The 20577-nt window shown below is 38.4% G+C and overlaps 1 protein-coding gene across 1 annotated transcript in view; it reads right to left on the bottom strand.

Annotated features, from left to right (window-relative positions):
* VWA3B (von Willebrand factor A domain containing 3B) overlaps positions 1 to 20577 on the bottom strand; it is a 210539-nt gene that overhangs the window by 169558 nt on the left and 20404 nt on the right. The window contains exon 6 of the mRNA XM_069073058.1: positions 372 to 541. Within this exon, the coding sequence (XP_068929159.1) occupies positions 372 to 541 (170 nt within the window). The remainder of the gene's footprint in view (positions 1 to 371; positions 542 to 20577) is intronic.

Below are 20577 nucleotides of genomic sequence, written 5' to 3' on the forward strand. Positions count from 1 at the left end.
GTACAGTGTTAAGCACATAGTAGGGGATTCACAATTTTTTTTTTGATCCAAGTGAATTTTTTTTTTCTTTTTTGGAAGGGGGAAGGCAGGGCAATTGGGGTTAAGTGACTGTGACTTGCCCGAGGTCACAGGGCTAACAAGTATTGAGTATCTGAGGTCAGATTTGAACTCAGGTCCTCCTGACTCCAGGGATGGTGCTCTATTCACTGTGCCACCTCCCCACCCCAATCCAAATGAATTCTTGACTATAAAACCAGTCCTCTGTCTACTACACCATGCTGCTACTCAGGAAATATATACTGTCAGAAATCCCAGGCATTCTCTCACCACCAGCCATTTCTCTTTTGCTCAGATAGACATTTTCCCCCTACCTTCCCCTGGTTGAAGTGCTCAGTTCCTTTAAGAAATTGATGGTGTCTTCACCTCGGGCATTGAAGGACACTGTATGGATGGGATGTGAGCTCTCAGCTGCTGAATGAAGGAGAAGCTGCTTGGATTTCTCAAGAACATCACCCACAACAAAATAGTAAATAGCTGCAACCTAGAAAACAAGGACACCCCCATTTATTTTACCTCCATGGCACCCCATGGGCACTGAATGGATTCATGGCCCTTGAATATTCCTTCCACTAAAAGACCAGAAAAAAATGAAGGGATGATAAGGCAAGATTCAGAGCTTCTCTGGTCCAGTACCTTTGGGTTTATTTTTGCTGCGGCTTGAAAAGAAAAATCATGTGGGTGAGGTATTTATCCCCAGGCCCTAGTGTCAAAAGAATAGCTGATGTGAAATGGATAGAAATTCAAAGAATACGTGGGCAGAAAAGGGTTGAGAGATTTGGATTGCAGCCTTCGGTCAAGCCCATTAATGTATGTTACAGCTCAGTGATGGAGCTTTCCCAAATGAAGACAAAGCATTGATGAGAAGGAAGATTCTTCCTCCCTACCGGGGCCATGTTGCAGGGAAAACACACTCATCAGCATCATCATGCGGAATTTAGAATAGAGTGCCTTTTAGAATCATTTCTAGATTCTTCCCTTCCAAGGAGCCTGTCTACAAGGGATGGATTTTATCTCCATCTCACTAACACGGAAACAGAGACAGAGAAATAAAACGCCAGGCTCAAGGTTACCCAGGGAGTGAAGATGCCTGCTTCAGTGACTTCCAGCCCGGTCCCTACTCAGGAAGCCTCATCACACGTCCAACCCTTCCTGGGTAAACTAGCACAGCTAATGGGCAGGAGGAGAGTGCTCAGGCCTCTCAGAGACAGCAAAATAAACCCAGGCAAGATACTGGACCAGACAAGCTCTGAATCCTGCCATGTCATCCATTTTTCCCCTAGTGATATCAGGAAGTCCAGACTGAAACCAAAACACAAATGTGTGGGAATTCCCCAGAAATTTTTACCTTTGGTGATACTAAGACATAGAACAATAAACATAATTTAAAAAAAGACAGAAAACCTAACTCAAGGAAAAGTTAAAAAGCCAGAGAGACAGGAAAAAGTTCAATCTTCTAAACCCCTAGGGGAAAAAAACAAAACATACATAACCACCATTATATCTACTCATCTGATAAAGTAGAGAAAATCAGCAGATACTTTTGAGTTTGGTTTTTTTTTCAGAAGGGGGAAGGCAAGGCAATTGGGGTTAAGTGACTTGCTCAAGGGACTGAATTTGAACTCAGATCCTCCTGACTCCAGGGCCAGTACTCTATTCCCTGCACCACCTAGCTGCCCCGAGTTCTTTAAAAAGTGCATGGATCTCACTATTCCTTTATGATTAATGGTCCTACCAAACCACACACCTATCTTTTCTACTTCTACTTAAAAAGTGAGTGCAAGGAGATTATATAAAGGATACCCCAAAAGCCTTAAAGTTTTTGTAAGATTTAATAGCTTAAAACAGCACTAAGACAAAAGGTCGCCAGATGTATAACTAAGTAATGTGTGGTCATATTACTTGAAAGACACACTTTTCAAACCTGAGGCTTAAGTTCATTTAATAATCTTTTCAAGACAATTTGATTTATGAGACGGATCTATTCAGAACAGGGATGTAGGCAAGGTCATGCATAGGACCCAACTCAAATAGAGGCAGGAAAAAAGGAAGAAGGCCTCAACCCCACCCCCAACAGCACCCCCACCTCTTTCTCTAAGAAGTTCCACAGAGCTCCTTATGTTTCCCAACTCTTATGTCAGGAGAAAACTGGGGGAAGGGAAAAATATATCCTGAAGACATTTCAGTGTGACCAAATGGGAAACATAACAGGGATGCAAAGGTGGTCTAAAATTTTGAAAGTAATTAGCACAATTAATCATAAAAAACACCAGATACAACAGAAACTACATGATTATTTTAATAGAGGTCGAAACAAACTTTGGTAAAATACAACCCTCATTTACTAAACACCCTAAAAACAGTCAATTAGCCTTTCTTTAATATGATCAAAAGTACATATTTGGGAGACAGCGTTTACAGGAGTGAAGATGTTGGAGTAAAGCAGTAAATTGCCATAACTATCCCATATTCACCTCCAACCAACCATAAAATAGCTCCTTGAATAAATCCTGGCATAGCAGAACCAGCAACAAGACAGGGTGAAACGATCTTTTAGCCCAAGAATTTTGGAAGATTGGCAGGAAAGGTAACAGGGGGTGCAGTCTAGAACAGGAGGCATCCCAGAAAGTCAGCAGCAAGCCCCACCTCAACAAACCAGTAGAAGACCCTGAGCCCCCATGCAGTGGAGCAGACAAATGTCAACACCAGGCCCCATGTGTGCCTCAGAATATCCAGGAGAACTGGCAGAGTTCTCCAGCCCCAACAGCTGCCTCATGCTCCAGCACAGCCCTGGGCAAACAGGCAGCCTTGAGCAGCCAGACCACCATATGGTTCAGTGTAGCTCCATGGAAATGCAGGGCTCGGTGCACACCAGACACCAGCACTAAGACCCGGCCCAGCACCCCCAGATAAGCTGCTAAACTCCTACGGCCTCCAGGAATGCCAACCACTCCCTACACCACCTCCTCAGTACAGCACCAGACATGAGGGTCCTTCAGGGCCTCCTCCCAACATCATTGCAGCACCAGGTAAACAGCCCCTGGCCCAAGAAGTATGAAGCAGTGCCCCTTGCACCCCAGAAGCAGGGCTCAAATTTAAAAGGAAAAAGGCCAAATAAGTTGAGCAAAAAATAACAAAAAAAAAAAAAAAGAACCTGACCATAGAAAGTTATTATGGTGGCAGGGAAGACCAAAACACAAACTCAGAAGGGGACAACATGTCAAAGCACCTAAGGGCAAAACCCTAAAGAAAAATGGGAAGTGGTCTCAAGCCCAGAAAGAACTCATGGAAGAGTTCAGAAAGGAGCTTAAACATCATGTAAGAGAGGTAAAAGAAATGAAAGTGATGTAAGAGAATTATGAAGAAAGAATCCGCAGCTTGGGAAAAAGAAAACAAGTGCTTTAAAAGTAGAATTGGTCAAATGGAAAAGTAAGTAAAAAAGCTAATTGAGCAAAACAACTCCTTAAAAGTTAGAACTGGGCAAGTGGAAACGTATAACTCTACAAGACATCAATAATCAATCAAACAAATGCAAAAGAATATAAAAATAGAAGAAAACGTAAAATGCCCCATGGGAAAAACAATTGATCTGGAAGATCCAGGAGAAACCATGTCAGAATCATTGGACTACCTGAAAGCCATAATCAAAAGGAGGCTCTGGACAGCATCCTTCAAGAAATTATCAAAGAAAATTGCCCTGATATCCTGGAATCAGAGGGCAAAATAGGCATTGAAAGAATCCACCTCAGGAAAGGGATCCCAAAATAAGAAACCCAAGGAATATTATGGCCAAATTACAGAACTATCAGGACAGGGAAAAAATACTGCAAGTGTCCGGAAAGAAACAATTCAGATGTTGAGGAGATAAAATCAGGATTACACAGGCCTTAACAGCGGCAACATTAAAGGATTAGAGCTCATGGAACACGATTCTCTAGAAGGCAAAGAAGCTGGGACCACAACCAAGAATCACGATTCTACCTAGTGAAATTAAATATAATAATTCAAGGGAGAAAATGGTCATTCAATGAAATAGAAGCATTTCAAACTTTCATATGGAGAGGACTAAAACTGAACAAAAACCTTGATCTCCAATATCAAGACCCAAGAGAAGCCTAAAAAGGGAAAAGGGGGGGGGGGTATAAGAGATTCAATTGAACTGAACTGTATGCATCCCTACATGGGAAGATGACACTTTTAACCCTTAAAAGTTGTACCAATTAGCCCAAGAATAGTAGCTAGAAGGAATATACATAGACAGAGGGTATGGGTACAAGGTGAATTTGAGAGAATGATATTTAAAAAAAAAAACAATTGAGGGATGAGAAAGAGGAATACCCTGGGTGAAGAAGAAAGGGACAGGTAGAGGGAGGTAAGTTATTTCACTTGAAGAGGTGCAAAAAAGCTGTCCCAGTGGAGGGAAAGCTGGGAGGGCAGGCGGTGGGCATCACTTGAACCTTACTCGCATCAGTATTGGCTCTATTATCACAATCAGTTGAACACAGGAATCTATCTTACCCAATAGGAAAGTAGGAGGGGGGAAGATTAAGTAAAGGGGGCACTGACAGAAGAGAGGGCAGACTGGGGGAGGTGGTAGACAGAAACAAAACACGGTGGGGGAGGGAAAGGGTGAAAGGAGAGAGAACAAACAGTAGGAAAAATAGGGCGGAGGGAAATATACAGTTAGTAATCATAACTGTGAATGTGAATGGAATGAACTCTCTCATAAAACAGTAGTAGGTAGAGTAGATCAAAAACCAAAAATCCTTCAATATGTTGTTTATAAGAAAAAAAACGTGAAGCAAAGAGACACCGAAAGAGTAAAGGTAAGGGGCTGGAGCAGAATCTATTGTGCTTCAGCTGAAGTAAAAAAAGCAGGGATAACAATCCTGATCTCAGATAAAGCAAAAGCAAAACTAGACCTAATTAAAAGAGATAAGGAAGGAAACTACATGTAAAAGGAGCTAAAAGGTACCATAGAGATAATGTCAATACTAAACATATATGTACCAAGTGGTATAGCATCCAAATTCTTAAAGGAGAAGTTAAGTGAGTTACAGGTTCATATCAAACAAGAGATAGAGAGTATTACAAAATGCAAAATAGATAATTTTGATTATATTAAAGTAAAAGGCTTCTGCACAAACAAAACCAATGCAAACAAGATTAGAAGGAAAGCAGAAAGATAGGAAACAATCTTTACAGCAAATGTCTCTGACAAAGTCCCCATTTCTTAAATATATAGAGAACTGAGTCAAATATATTAGAACACAAGCCATTCCTCAATTGATAGTCAAAGGATATGAATGGGCAGTTTTCAGATGAAGAAATCAAAGTTATCCATAGTCGTATGAAGAAGTGCCCTAAATCAGTTTTGATGAGACAAGTGCAAATTAAAACAACTCTGAGGTACTACCTCACACCTGTAAGATTGGCTAATATGACAAAAAAAGGAAAATGATAAATGTTTGAGAGGATGTACAAAAATTGGGATACCAATGCACTATTGGTTGAGTTGTGAAGTGATCCAACCATTCTATAGAGCAATTTGGAACTATGCCCAAAAGGCACCAAACTGTTCATACCCTTTGATACAATAATACCATTACTAGATCTGTATCCCAAAGAGATCATGAGAAAGGGGGAAAGAACCTATTTGTACAAAAATATTTATAGCAGCCCTTTTCATGATGGCAAAATATCGGAAACTGAGGGGATGCTTATCAGTTGGAGAATGACTGAACAAGCAATGGTATATAAATGTGATAGAATACTCTTGTTCTATAAGAAATGATGAGGAAGCAGATTTCAGAAACACCTGGAAAAACTTATATGAACCAATGCAAAGTGAAATGAGCAGAACCAGGAAAACATACACAGTATCAGCAACATTGTGTGATGCTCGACTAACTACAAATAACTCAGCTCTTCTCAGCAACACAGTGATCCAAGACCAGTACAAAAGACTCACAAAGGAAAATGCTATCCATATCCAGATAAGGAACGATGGATTCTAAATGCAGATTGAAACATACTTTTTTCATTTACTTTATTCTTTTTCATGGGTTTCTTTTTCCTTTTGATCTATTTCTTCTTTTACAACCGTGACTAATGTGGAAACATGTTTTACATGATACCACATGTATAACCTATATCAAATTGCCTACCATTTTAGGAAGAGGGGGAGAGAGCTCGAGAGGGAGAAAAATTTGGAGCTCAAAATCTTGTAAAAAGGAATGGTAAAAATTGTCTCAACGTGTAACTGGGGGAAATACTATTTTTTTAAAACACATATTTAAAGCCAAGAACTGTCATTGTTTGCAGTGGAGGGACACTAGAATCATCCTTACTTCGAGCAGGGATAAATCAAGAATGTCCCTTTCCCCAAGATTACCTGACACCATTTTAGACATTTTAGCCATTGCAGTAAGACAAGAGAACAAAATACAATGTACAATCATGGGCAAAAATAAAACAAAAATTATCCCTATTTGTATGTAGGTCATAGATCATAGCTGGAAAGGACCTTTGAAGTTATCAAGTCCAGTCTCTTCATTTTACATATGAGACAGAAGATCAGAGATTTAAGGCAAAGTGAGTTGCCCAAGGTCATATAAGTAGTGTCTCAGTTGGAAATTAAACTCATATCTTCCTGACTTCAAACCCATCACTCTATCTACTCTGTCAGGCAAGTGACATAAAGATTTACTTAGAAATCTCCATAGAAACTAATTGAGATGTTTAATGTGACATAATACAAAATAAAACTACAAAACCTTCAGCATTTCTATGCAGTATTATAAAAAAATGCAACAGAAATTCTATTCAAAATAACTATGAAGTGAAAAAAATCCTGGGAATTAATCTAACAGCGCACATTTGATTTCTATAATTACAACAGCAAAATACTTTTTTAACTAAAAGGAGAATTTAATAATTGGGAACATTTATGTTCATGATTGGTTCATGACATTAAAATTGATATTTTTACCTAACTTAAGGTCCAGACAGTGCTACACCAGTCAAATCACCTAAGAGACACTTGTCAGAAATAAACAAAATAATGATAGAATTCATCTGAAGGAACAAAAGTCTAAAACTCTCAAGGGAAACCATTTTTAAAAGTAGGAGTGAAAGTAGTCTGGCAGGATACCAAATTTCAAACTATGCCACAAAGTTATTGCCATCATTACTATTTGGTACCAATTATAAAATACACAAAAAAATGATCATTGGAACAAATTAGATAAACAGAACCCAGAAATAAACTAACACAATAGCACTGTGTTCAACAACCTAAGAATACCAACTTCTGGGGGTAAGGATTCCCTATTGGACAAAAACTTGGAGGAAACCTGGAAAACCATCTGGTAGAAATCAGAAATTGGGTTGAGAACATCATATTATACCATATTCTACAAACTTCAAATGGATACATAGTCTAAGTACAAAAAGTAATTTTATCATAAAAAGTATAAAAGAGTTCTTATCTTTAATAACTATGGATAGGGGAATCAATACATGGGACAGAGATAACAAAAAAGAAAAGATTAAATGAACAATTTCAATGCCGCAAAATTGAAAAAGCTTTTCTGCAATGAAAATAAATAAAGTTAAAATGACAAGGTATATATGCATTAGGTGCCAAGTATACACTGGAAAGGTAGATTTTTGGTTTCATAAAAAGCCCAGCACTGAAATCTTTGTTCTGTTTGTTGTTCAGTCCTGTCTGACTCTTCATGGTCCCATTTGGGGTTTTCTTGGCAAAGATACTGGAATGGTTTGCCATTTCCTTCTCTAGTTCATTTTACAATTGAGGCACTAAGACAAAGTGAAGTGACTTGCCCAGGGTCACACAACTATCAAGTGTCTGAAGACAGATTTGAACTCAGGAATAGGAGTCTCCTGACCAGCTCTGTCACTCTATACACTGCACTACCTAGTTGCCCCAGAGGAAAACTACACCGTACTTAATGAGATCACCTTGAAGACTTTCAAAAATGGATACTCCAGTGATGAATCAGCCCTTTATCACATGTCCTTTGTAAACTTGAGTTCACTTTCTCCTGGATGTTCTACACACTCATAAGAGAGTATATCATGGAATTGGGGCAATGTTTTGTAACAACTATCATTACACTACCACTTTATTAGATATCCCTTCCTAAATGCTAATTATCTGGCTGATTAATTGAGATTAACTGAAAATCTTGGCAGGAAGCATACCATCGTTAGAATGTACCCTATCCCCATTGCTTCAAGGTTAACCCTAGGATCCTGAGAGAGATACAGTGGCCACATTCTGGGAATTTCACTCATCAGTGGGAGTAGGAGTTGGGGCTATTTATTAACTACATGCCCTTATTTTGATGAGAATTCTTTCCCCGTCCCTAGTGTGTCTATTGGTGTTCTTTTTTCATATCTGTTATAACCCCCTAAGCCCCCTGCTATAGGATACTATCCCTTATAACAAATATGTATAGTCCTATAAAACAAATCAACACATTGACCGTGTCTGAAAATGCAAATCTCATTTTTTTTACCCGTAGTCCATTCTCTCTCTTCCAAGAAGTAGGGCACAAGTTTCATCATCAGGCTTTTGAAAATTCTAAAGTTTTTCATGAAGTAATCATGAAACGTGTTCTCATTTTATTTTGCATTAATTCATGAAGTGTTCCCATGTTTCTCTGAATCTGTTGTATTCATCATCACTTATGCTGCAATAGCATTCCACTACAATCATATATTGTGATTTATTCAGCCATTGGTCAAATTATAACCACCTAATTTGTTTCTAAGTCTTTTCTACTGCAAAAGTCTCATTACCAATATTTTTGTACATATGGATTCTGTCTGTCTTTAATTTCCATGGGATATATGCCAAACAGTAATATCATTTGGTTATAGGGAAAATACAGGAACAGTAAATACACTGATGCAGGGTTGGTAGAAGTGTAGAATGAGCCAGCCATTCTGGATATCAATTTCAAATTATTTCAAAGATAGAAACAATGGTCTGATACACAATAAAATATCCACACCAGTAATATTTGTTAGAGCAAGGAACTACAAACAAAGAATGGGCAAAACTGGTCAGGGAATGGTTGAAAAACTAAGATATGTGAATTGATGAAATATTTTTACTCACTAAAAATAATGAATATGAGAAACATTGGAAGATTTGTACGAACTGATGCAAATCAAAATACACGGAACCAAGAGAACAAAACACAAAATGTTCACAACAACATAAAGGAAAAGATCACTAAGTTCTGAGTAACTATAAAAACCAATTAAAGTCCCAGAGAAAAGACGTAACACTCCCTTCAAGGCAGAGAGGTGGGAGCCAATAAAGAATGTCGTATACGTTGTCAGACATAGTCACTATTTTTGTTTTATTGTTTTACTTTGTTATAAGGGAGGGTTCAAGCTGAGGTGGAGGCATGGGAATGAAAACCAAAGTCATCAATAAAAACGTTTTTTAAAAAGAAATGATGGAGTGAGGCTAGAGTTAGATCAGAACGTGTGAGGGGTATGACAGCAAAATGTAGTGGAAAACATTATATTAAGTTCCACTTACTGTGTTAGGTTCTGAGAATGGAAAAGCAAGACAGTCCTAATTGTCACCTTCAAATGGTTCAACCTTCAGAGTAGGGGCAACGATACACAGGGGATGGCTCAGTAGCAGGTCAGACGGCAATTCCCAAGGACCCAGACGGCACATCGGTGGGGCAGGCAGTAAGCAGGCAGGATGGCAAGGCCCAGTGTTCCGCCATCTTACCAAACAGACTGTACTTAATGATTCTCTGCACGTTCAAGTGTGTGAAGAGTGATGTACGCTACCAACAACTACTGGGCAGAGTATAACAACAAGAAGCTTTTTATAACTCTTACTGTGTCCTGGGCACTTTACAAATGTTATCTCACTTGGTAGTGAATCAAGACTCTGGATTACCTCTCTGTTGAGAGTGGAGATTGGGGGAATCTGTATCCAATTGATGGGAACTAGGTAATAGGTACTGGGTTCCCTGAGAGCTTCTAGACTTGGGCTAGGCTTGGCCTGGACCGGTGGCAGACTTTGGCTCAAGAAAACCTGGGTTAAAATCCTACTTCTGACATTTGCTAGTTTTGTGACTTTAGTCAAATCACTTAACCTGAGTCTCAGCGTCCTCAATTGCATTAAATTGGTCTATAACCCATTATCAGATAAAGACCAAGAAACCTGGGAAAGCAGTGTCCATTCCTGTAATGTTTCCCAGGTTTCAGATATTTCTTTTAATCACTAGGTAGGCAGAAAAATACTAATGAATAAACATTAGTCTGGAAATAATTCACTGTGCAACTAATAGGAAGGACAAGTTTTATACTGTTCTGAAGACGAGAGCACTCCATTATGTCTCATTATGGGACCACCATAAGAAATCACATGCACTAAAGCAGCTCCTGTTCCTACTTGGGACTAATATTGAAATGCTGCATCATTAGAAAAAATGGCATAGGGAAGGATTCCGTCTGCTCAAGCTTCTAAAATTATCCCCGGTCAGAGGCCAGACACCTGACATGGCTCCCCGGCCATCTGTGTGGCATTTTCTCTGTAGCTGACGGGGTTTCTAATTCCATTATTGTCAGTCCGGAGGCTATGTAAATTATTGGCAAGTATGGAGATAGGTTTTCATGCCAGGAAATTTTTGTGTGCAAATTTATATCACACAAGATTAGCAAGGCCAGCTTCTTTGCTCTGTAAAGACCTGTAAAAGTTTGGAGTTCTTTTTGCAGACATTCCTTTGCCCTGAGAGCCCTTGAAACTAAAAATTACCATAGCCAGGATCAGAGCAGGCTCTCCTCCTCTCCTTAGGTTTCTCTAAGGTTATTCACTATTCATGAAATTCTTTTGGTGCTTCAGCACCACACGCAGACATGACCAGTTCTTAGGAGCCTGGGTTATAGATTTCCTATGAAATATTTTTCACCCTGAGTGTGATTCCTTGCCTCTGCTCCCCAGAATGCTTCCTGTCTACACTTCCCACCATTGCACCTTGTGTCAGCCAAGTTGGCCTCTGCAAAACATAGGAAAGTCAATCTTCTGCCAAGATGTTCATCTCCTATATTCTAAAATGAAATATAAATGCTTGTGGGATGATCTATTTGTGGCACTGCCTAACTTCATTAACACTGATAACAGAGCTGATGGTATCCTTTGCATCCATTGAAAATATTCATTTTGAACTTAAATGCAAAAAGACCAAATTTTCAAAAGAAATTTCCATGTACACAGCACAACACAAAAAAAGGATTCAACCTGAAACCACGAATCTCCATTTCAGTTTACTTAAAAAAAACCAACTATATAGCAAATACTACACATCGTTTTCAAAGCTACTTGACTATTCTGTGCTCCCTTGTGAGTTTTCTTTTGCTCTCTGCTGTGCGGTTTATTCTCACTCTTTCGCCACCCCACCATTGGACATAGACATGTATCTATGTAAAACCATACTATACATCCTTCTATTTATTGGTTCTTTTTCTGGAGGTGGATAGCATCCTTCCTTCATAGGTCCTTTGTAAGTATTTATAATACTGTGTGTGTGTGTATATATATATATATAATAAAATACTTTCTGAGTATTTATAATACTGAAAATAACAGTCGTTCACAGCTGTTCTTTGAACAATGTTGCTGTTACTGTATACAGCATCTTCTTGGTTCTGCTAATTTTTCTCTTCATTATTTTATTCAAATCTTCCCATGTTTTTCTAAAATCAATCAGTTCATCATTTCTTACAGCATAGTACTACTTCATCACAATCATATTCCACAACTTATTTAGCCATTCCCCAATTCACAGGCATCCCCTGAATTTTCTGTTCTTCGCCACTACATATGCTGCTATAAATAATTTAGAACATATAGGTTCTTTTCCTTTTTCTTGATCACCTTGGGAAATAGACCTAATAGTGGTATTGCTGGGTCAAACAGATTTGCATCCCTTTGATACTAATATACACTGGTTTTACTGTGATGATGATGATAAAAAAAACTTCTCCCACTAGTCTGAATTCACATATGTCACACAGAAAAAGTTACATGGAAAAAAAGGAGTTTTGTACTAGCATGTAGTAGGAATTTGTATTATACCCCTATGCTACATCTGAATTCATAAAACCAAACTTGGACAGTTTTTCTGGAAGCTTCACTGTGGCTTGGAGATGACACTGAATTCTCCACTCTGTTCTTTACTCTTGAATCCCTGGATCCCTTGACATATTACTACTTGTACATTGATGTTGAAGGAACAATATCCTAAATCCACCCCCACCCCCACCTCTCACCCCAACTCATTCCCATGCAAGTTAAGTTAGTTTTCCCTTAAAGGCATTAAAAGCATCCTGGATAAAATGTCTCCAGGACAGTTTTAATACAGTCTAAGGAAAAAATACACAAGCCAGGAACCCACAAGCTGACTGTAACTAAATGTGACATGGCTTGGGGCGCTAATGGCTATTGAAATTACTTCCTGGTCACCTGAATACAGAACAGCCACAAGGATCTTAGGATGCATTCTGAGGTTTGGCTGGTAGACCACAATGGGCAACTCAGAGGCAGGAGACCCTCTCTCCACTCAGTGCTTAAATCTGTTGAATATCCTTCTTAATAAATATTTTGTTGAATGACTTGAGAGTATATCATTTTGTTTCCATGGAATAGTCAGGCCCAAGTCAGGTTCAGTTCAAAACAAGTGCCAAGCATGGTTTGCTCGCCCCCATTTGACTGACTCCTACTCACATGCCACTGAACCAAGCTAGGGGAAGTCATACAACTGAGATACCTGAATTATTACAAATGTATGTTATATGACCTCAAGCAGGACCTCGCTGCAGCATCTGATTTTTCTGTCCCACTCCCTACAGAGGCTGTTCCAAACCATTTCTCCTCCCTTCAAACTTCCAAAACTTCACTCTCCTCCTAGTTTCACCTCATACTTTACTGAGAAAATAGAGGTCATTTTCTAGGAGTTCCCTCTGCTTCGTTGCAAAGACTTTTGACAACCTTTCCTGCTCTCTCCTGCTTTACTTCCAATCTCTGATGAGGAGGTTGCCCTTTTTTCTGAGGCCAACCCTCCTACAAGTACCCTAGGTCCTATTCTCTTTTGTCTCCTCCAGAAATTTTCCCTTTCAGTCTCTCCCTTTCCTTCTCTAATCATCAATATTTCCCTTTCTACCAGTCCCTTTTCCATTGCTTGCATACGTAACCAATTCTCCTTAATCCTTAAAAAATCTTCACTAAACTAACTTCTTATCACATTAGGCAGCTAGGTGGTCCAATGGATAGAGGGTTGGACTTGGAATCAGGAAGACCTGAATTCTAATCCTGCCTTCCACATTTATTAGCTGTGTGACCATAAACAAGTCATTTAATCACCATTTGCCTTAGTCTCCCCATAGATTAAATAGGGACAATAATAATAGCACCTAACTCCCAGGTTTGTTGTGATGATCAAATCACATAATAATTATATGAAGTTCCTGGCACACAATAAAGACTATATAAATATGATTAACTATCACCCTATATTTCTCTCGCTCATCTCAGTCAAAGCTCTAGAAAGAGCTCTCTATGCTTATTTTCGCCACATCCTCTCTTTTGCTTCTTTTTCAGTGCTTTGAAATCTGGCTTCTAACCTCATCACTCAACTAAAGCTGCTCTTTCCAAAATTCCTGAGGATCTTTCAATGGCCCGTTCTGATTGTCATGTCCTTCTTAGCCTCTGTAGGGTCTGTCCCTGCCGATCACCCTAATTCCCCTTAGATAGTCTCTCTTCTCTGGCTTTTGTCTTTTCCTAGCCGATCGCTCCTTGGTTTCATTATTCACTCACCATCCAGATCATGCCTCCTAAATGAAGTTGTACCCCCAGAGGTCTGGACCCTCTTCCCTTATTCCTATATATCCTTTCCTTTGGCGATGTCATCAGTAACACTGGATTTAATTATTATATTTATGCAGATGATTCCTAGAGATATATAACCAGGCCCAGTCTTCTTCCTGGCTTCTAGCTCTACACCACCAATTGACTATAGGACATTGTAAAATGGACATCCCATAGATGTATCAAATTCAACATTTCCAAAACAGTTTTCATTATCTATCCCTCAAAACTCACCCTTCTTGGATACCCATAAATTGAGCTGAACAAGTTGTGGTATATGAATGTGATGGAATGCTATTAGGCTATAAGCTAGCAGATGAGCCAGCAGATTTAAGAAAAACCTAGAAAGACTTACAGGAATGTATGCAGAGTGAAGTGAACAGAACCAGGAGGACATTGTAGACAATAACAACAACATTGTGTCATGATCAGCTATGACAGACTTAGCTCTTCTCAACAATACCATGATCCAAGACAACTACAAAGGACTTATGATGGAAAATGCTATCCACATCCAAAAAAGAACTTATGGAGTCTGAATGTAGATTTAAGTACACTACTTTCACTTTATTTTTTGTGTTTTTTTCCCTTTTGGTCAGTTTCTTCTTTTACAACATGACTAATATGGAAATATGTTTTACATGTTTCACACATATAACCTATATCAAATTGCTTACTGTTTTAGAGAGGGAGGAAGAGGGAGGGAAAGAGAAAACTTTAAAACTCAAAACATTTTACATGAACATTAAAAATTGTCTTTATATCTAATTTTAAAAATACTTTTAAAAATAAAAATTAAAAAATTAAATTAAAAAAAATCTTAACCCTCTTCCAAAATTCTCTATTTTTGTAAAGAACCCCGCCATCCTTCCAGTTTCCCAGGTTCATAATTTTGGTACTAGCCTAAACTCCTTATTCTTCTTCACCCCACAAATCCAGTCAGTTTGCAAGTCTTGCTATTTGACCATCATATCTCTCATATCTGTTCCATTTTCTCCACTCACACTCACTGCCTAAGTTCAGGCCATAAGTATCTTTGACCCAGATTCTTACATCTTTTTAACTAATTTCTCTACCTCAAATTTCTCCCCGTTCCAAATCATCTTCCACACAGCTGCCAATGTGATTGTCCTTGACCATAGGTCTAACTATGCTGCTCCCTTACTCAAAAAAATTCAGCATCTACCCATTGCCTCTAGGATCAAATATAAACTCTCCTCTTTGACATTTAAAGCCCTCTTCATTCTGACCCAAATTTGCCTCATGTATCAGCAATGCAGTATTCACAAATGCCTACGGTAACTATAAATATGTTGATATGATTATTAATCACAAAATATACTAGGCTCTCTACATGGGAGACATAGCTAGCACATTTATTCAAATACCAGAAAACTGAGTCCCAAAACCAGAAAGTCAAAGCCATCACAGTAGCCACAGAGTTGGCACGTGTAGTTAATGCAGTAAACACCCACATCCTCCAGCCTTCAAAACAAAGCAGGCTACCTCAGGCAAAGGTCCTCCTCTCCTCATTCACAGTAACTGCTCAGCCTCCATGCAGCTGGCTCCCAGCAGTTCCTGTCCCCAGCAGTCCTTAGCAGGAGTCCTTAGCAGAAGTTCTGGCTAGCTCAAAAAAGAGAAGCTGGTGCCACTGTCACTGCTTCCAGTCACTGCGCTGGCTCCAGCCTGGGTCGTACTTGGCTCCGGCTCCTTCCTGCCTCATCCATTCCTACTATGTCAGCAAGTTCAAGGAGCATGGGAGATCTTCAAATCCCATTACCATTACACCTTGTCAACCACACTTTATATTACTTCCCCTTCCCATATGCAGTGTTCCAAACTGACCTTGATATTCCTCGAACACAGTCATTTATGGCCCATTTCATATGCCTTTATTCTGGTCATCCCTCATGCCTGGAATGCGCTCTCTCCTAACCTTTGCTTTAGAGAATCCACTATTTCCTTTAAGACTAAACTCAAGCAGCATCTTTTACAAGAAGCTTTCTATGATCCCCCAGCTGCTAATGCCCTCACTCATTGGATTGCCTTGTATTTATTTTGTATCCGTCTCTTCACACACTCCACATTTCAACCAAACTATTGCTAGCTCTCCCATGAATTTGGCCTGCTATTGCCTTCCTCCATGCAAACCCATGAGGTGTTCCTCATGCCTAGAATACATTTCCTTATTTTCCTTTTTGACCCGGTATGGGTGCCACCTTCACCATGTAGTCTTTCCTGATGCCCCAAAAGAAACTTCCCCTCCTCAAATTTTCCTGGAGTACTTTAACTGAACCTCTTCTCTGCACTTACTCTACTCCCTATACTTTATCTTATTTACCTATGTACATGTCCCTGCCCCACCCAATGCCCAAACAATAAAATGTCTGCCAGCTCCTTGAGGCCAATGATTAAGTCATTTTTTAACCCTATTCTCATCACTTAACACCTAATGTATGTCAAAAATTTGTAATTTTATGGTGGAAGGTTCCCAAGTCAACTCTTAATTTACCTATCCATAGTTTAGTTTAAAAAAAAGTTTGAGAGAGCTGCCTAAAATTTAGAAAGGCTGAGTGCCTTGGCCATGATCCCATTGTCAGGTATCAAAGGCAGACTTAAACCCAGGTCTTCTTGACTACAAGTTTAGTACTCAATACACAGCATGATGGGATTCGAATTTGAATCACAACTCTTCTAAGATAGCTGCATAGATAACTATGTACATGCACATATATGCACACACACGTGTATGTGTGTACATGTATGCATGCCATTATTGTCTCACATTTCTGGACAACCCTATATCAGGACACTTTATACTATTCCATGGATTATTCTCTTAACTCATCCATGAACTATTGTGATATAATTTGATGAGAGTGTTCTCCAAGGGTCAAGAATCATTATTAGTTGCAATGAGATAAAGAGCACCGACAGTAGCAACTAGTCTATTCTTACAGAAACACCTGCAGTTATTGCCCTTAATTCGGTATTCATTGTTGGAGACTTGACCACGCCATCTGTCTCACAGAGGCTGGTGACTATCGTGAAAACCCGAACACAGTCACCCCTCCATTCCAGTGGAGGACAGAGTTTCAAGTTAAAATTGTCCATCAGTTCTCGGGACCCAAGATGGTATTGACTCTTTTTAACTAGTTTGGTTCCTGCAAATTGGAGGATTTTATCCTTAAAGAAATTATCAATAGGAATAATCAGATTTATATATTAAAAAATCTAGATTATTAATATAACTACAGAATGCATAAAATATCTGGGTATCAATCTGCAAAAGCACACTCGATACCTGTTGAGGTGCAATCACAAGATACTCATTAAAGAAGTAAAGAAGAATTTAAATAATTGGTGGGAAATTCAGTACACATGTCTGGGCATGTTCAATATAATAAAAATGACAATTCTACCAAAATTATTTTACAGATTTAGTCTATACAAAAATCTATCAAAGAAATATTTTACAGTGCTATACAATAAAAGTAATAAAAATAATTTGAAGAGAGCAGCCAGGTAGCACAGCAAGTAAGAGCACCGGCTCCAGTGTTGGGATGACCTGGAGATCAAATCCCGGGCTCAGACACTTAGCACCCACCCAGAAACACCTGGCCGTGTGACCTTGAGCAAGTTACTTAACCCCAATTGCTTTAAATAACAATAATAATAATAATAATAATAATTTGAAGAAACAATGTGTCTAAACAATAAAGAGAAATAATCAAAAGGGTAGTAATTAAGAGAGAATAGTACTTTCAAACCCCAACTTACAAAATAGTAATCAGAAAAACTATTTGGTACTGGATAAAAAAGAGAAAAATATACCAATGAAATAAACTAGACAAGGAAGTATCAGAAATAATTAAACTCAATAGCCTAATGCTTGATAATATAAATTACCTAGGATTCTGTTTTTGATTAAAATTACTAGGAAAAAACGGAGAACAATCTAGCAGAAATTAGGTTTAGACCAGTATTTTAAACCATATACCACAATAAATTCAAAATGATTATGTGACCTGAATATTGATTATCATGCCATTAAAAATGATAAGAAAAGCCAATCATGGGGCAGCTGGGTGGCACAGTGAATAGAGCACTAGCCCTGGAGTCAGAAGGACCTGAGTTCAAATCCAGCCTCAGACCCTTGACACACTTACTAGCTGTGTGACTTTGGGAAGGTTACTTAACCCCAATTGCCCTCCAAAAAGCAAAGAACAAAAAGACAATCACATTCTCTTCATAGCCACGGCTAGGGATAACAAAACAAAGGGTGCAGGCAATTATAAAAGATAAAATGGATTATTTCAATTATGTTCAGTGTAAAACCTTCTTAATAAATAAAATTAACTAGAATAAGAAGAGAAACATTCATTTGGCAAAAAAGAGTCTTTGCATCCAATTTTTGGTGCTAATTTAGTGTTTCATTTTCCCCCAGTTATGTGTAAAAACAGTCTTTACTATTTGTTTTTAACATCTTAAAATTCCAAATTCTCTCCCTTCTTCTCCCCCCATTACCTCCCCCCCCACCTTGAGAAGGTGAGCAATTCCATATAGATTACATATGTGTAGTCATGCAAAACATGTCCTTCAATCATGTTGTGTAAGAAAACAGAGACCAAAAAAACTCAATAAAAATAAAGAAAGTTTTAAAAAGTTGTTTCAATCTCTATTCAGACATCACCAATTCTTTCTCTGGGGAGAGATAGCATTTTTTATCCTAAGTGCTTCTGAGTTGTCATGGATCGTTGCATTGCTGCAAATAGCTAAGTCATTCGCAGCTGATCACCTTACAATATTGCTGTTACTTTGTACCCCGTACATTTCATTTTGCATCAACCCATGTAAGGCTTTCTAGGTTTTTCTGAGAGCATCCTGTTCATCATTTCTTATAGTACAATAGTAATTCATCAAGATTACATACCACAACTTATTCAACTATTCCCCAATTGATGGGCATCCCCTCAATTTCTAATTCTTTACCCCCAGAAAAGAGCTGCTATAAGTATTTTTGTATGTGTGGGTGCTTTTACTTTTTGTTTTTTTATCTCTTTTGGGATACAGACCTAGTAGCGGTATTGCTATTTCAAAGGGTATGTATGGTTTTATGGCCCCAAATTGCCCTATAGAATGGTTTGATCAATTCAAAATTCCAACAACAGTACTTGAATATCTCATTTTTCCCACATCACCTCCAATATTTATCATTTAGCTTTTCTTTCCTATTATCTAAGCTAATGAGTATGAGGTAGTCCCTCCGAATTGTTTTAACTTGAATTTCTCCAATCAAATGAGTTAGTCTGAATTTCTCTAATCAACTGAGTTAATTTTTTCATATGGCTATAGATGGTTTTGATGACTTCATCTGAAAATTGATAATATCTTTTGATTACTTGTCAGTTGGGGAATGATTCTTATTTTTATAAATTTGACACAGTTCTCTATATGTTAGAAAAATGAGGCCTTTATCAGAAAAACTTGTTTCAAAATTTTTTTCACAGTTACTATTGCTAACTGTATTTCACTCCATCATATTCCCCCTACCCCTGTTTATTCTATTTTCTCTTTCACCCTGTCCCTCCTCAAAAGTATTTTGCTTCTGATTACTCCTTCCCTTGATGTGTCATCTCTTCTATCACACCCCTTTCTTTTATCTCCTTCCCCCCTACTTTCCTGTAGGTTAAAATAGATTTCCATGCCCAGTTAAGTGTGAATATTATTCCCTCCTTAAGCCAATTCCAATGAGGATAAGGTTCACTCACTCCCTCTCACCTCCCCCCTCTTCCCCTTCTCTGTAAAAGCTTTTTCTTGCATCTTTTACTGAGATAATTTACCCCATTCTACCTCTCCTTTTCTCTTCACCCAGTACCTTCCTCTCTCATCACTAAATTTTATTTTTTAGATATCATCCCTTCTTATTCAACTCACTCTGTGCCCTCTGTCTATATGTAATCCCTAACTACCCTAATAATGAGAAAGGTCTCATGAGTTACAAATATCATCTTTCCATATAAGAATGTAAACAGTTTAACTTTAGTAAGTCCCTTATGATTTCTCTTTCCTGTTTACCTTTTCATGCTGCCCTTGAGTCTTGTATTTGAAAGGCAAATTTTCTATATAACTCTAGTCTTTTCTCAAGAATGCATTAAATTCTGCTACCTCCTTGAATATCACTTTCCCCTAATGGATTACACTCAGTTTTTCTGGGTAGATGATTCTTGGTTTTAATCCTAGCTCCTTTGACCTCTCGAATATCATATGCCAAGCTCTCTGATCCCTTAATATAGAAGCCACTAAATCTTGTGCTATCTTCTTGGTGGTTGCACAATACTTGAATTGTTTCTTTCTGGCTGCTTGCAATATTTTCTCCTTGACCTGGGAACTCTGGAACTTGGCTATCATATTCCTGAGAGTTTTCATTTTGGGATTTCTTTCAGGATGTGATTGGTAGATTCTTTCAATTTCTATTTTACCCTCTGGTTCTAGAATATCAGGTCAGTTTTCCTTGAAAATTTCTTGAAAGATGATGTCTAGGCTCTTTTTTAGGTCATGGCCTTCAGGTAGTCCAATAATTTCTAAATTATCTT

Source organism: Petaurus breviceps, unplaced genomic scaffold (genome assembly GCF_028583685.1).
Source record: "Petaurus breviceps papuanus isolate PSGF00001 unplaced genomic scaffold, PetGlider_PUasm1.0 90849, whole genome shotgun sequence".
Classification (NCBI taxonomy): Eukaryota; Metazoa; Chordata; class Mammalia; order Diprotodontia; family Petauridae; genus Petaurus; species Petaurus breviceps.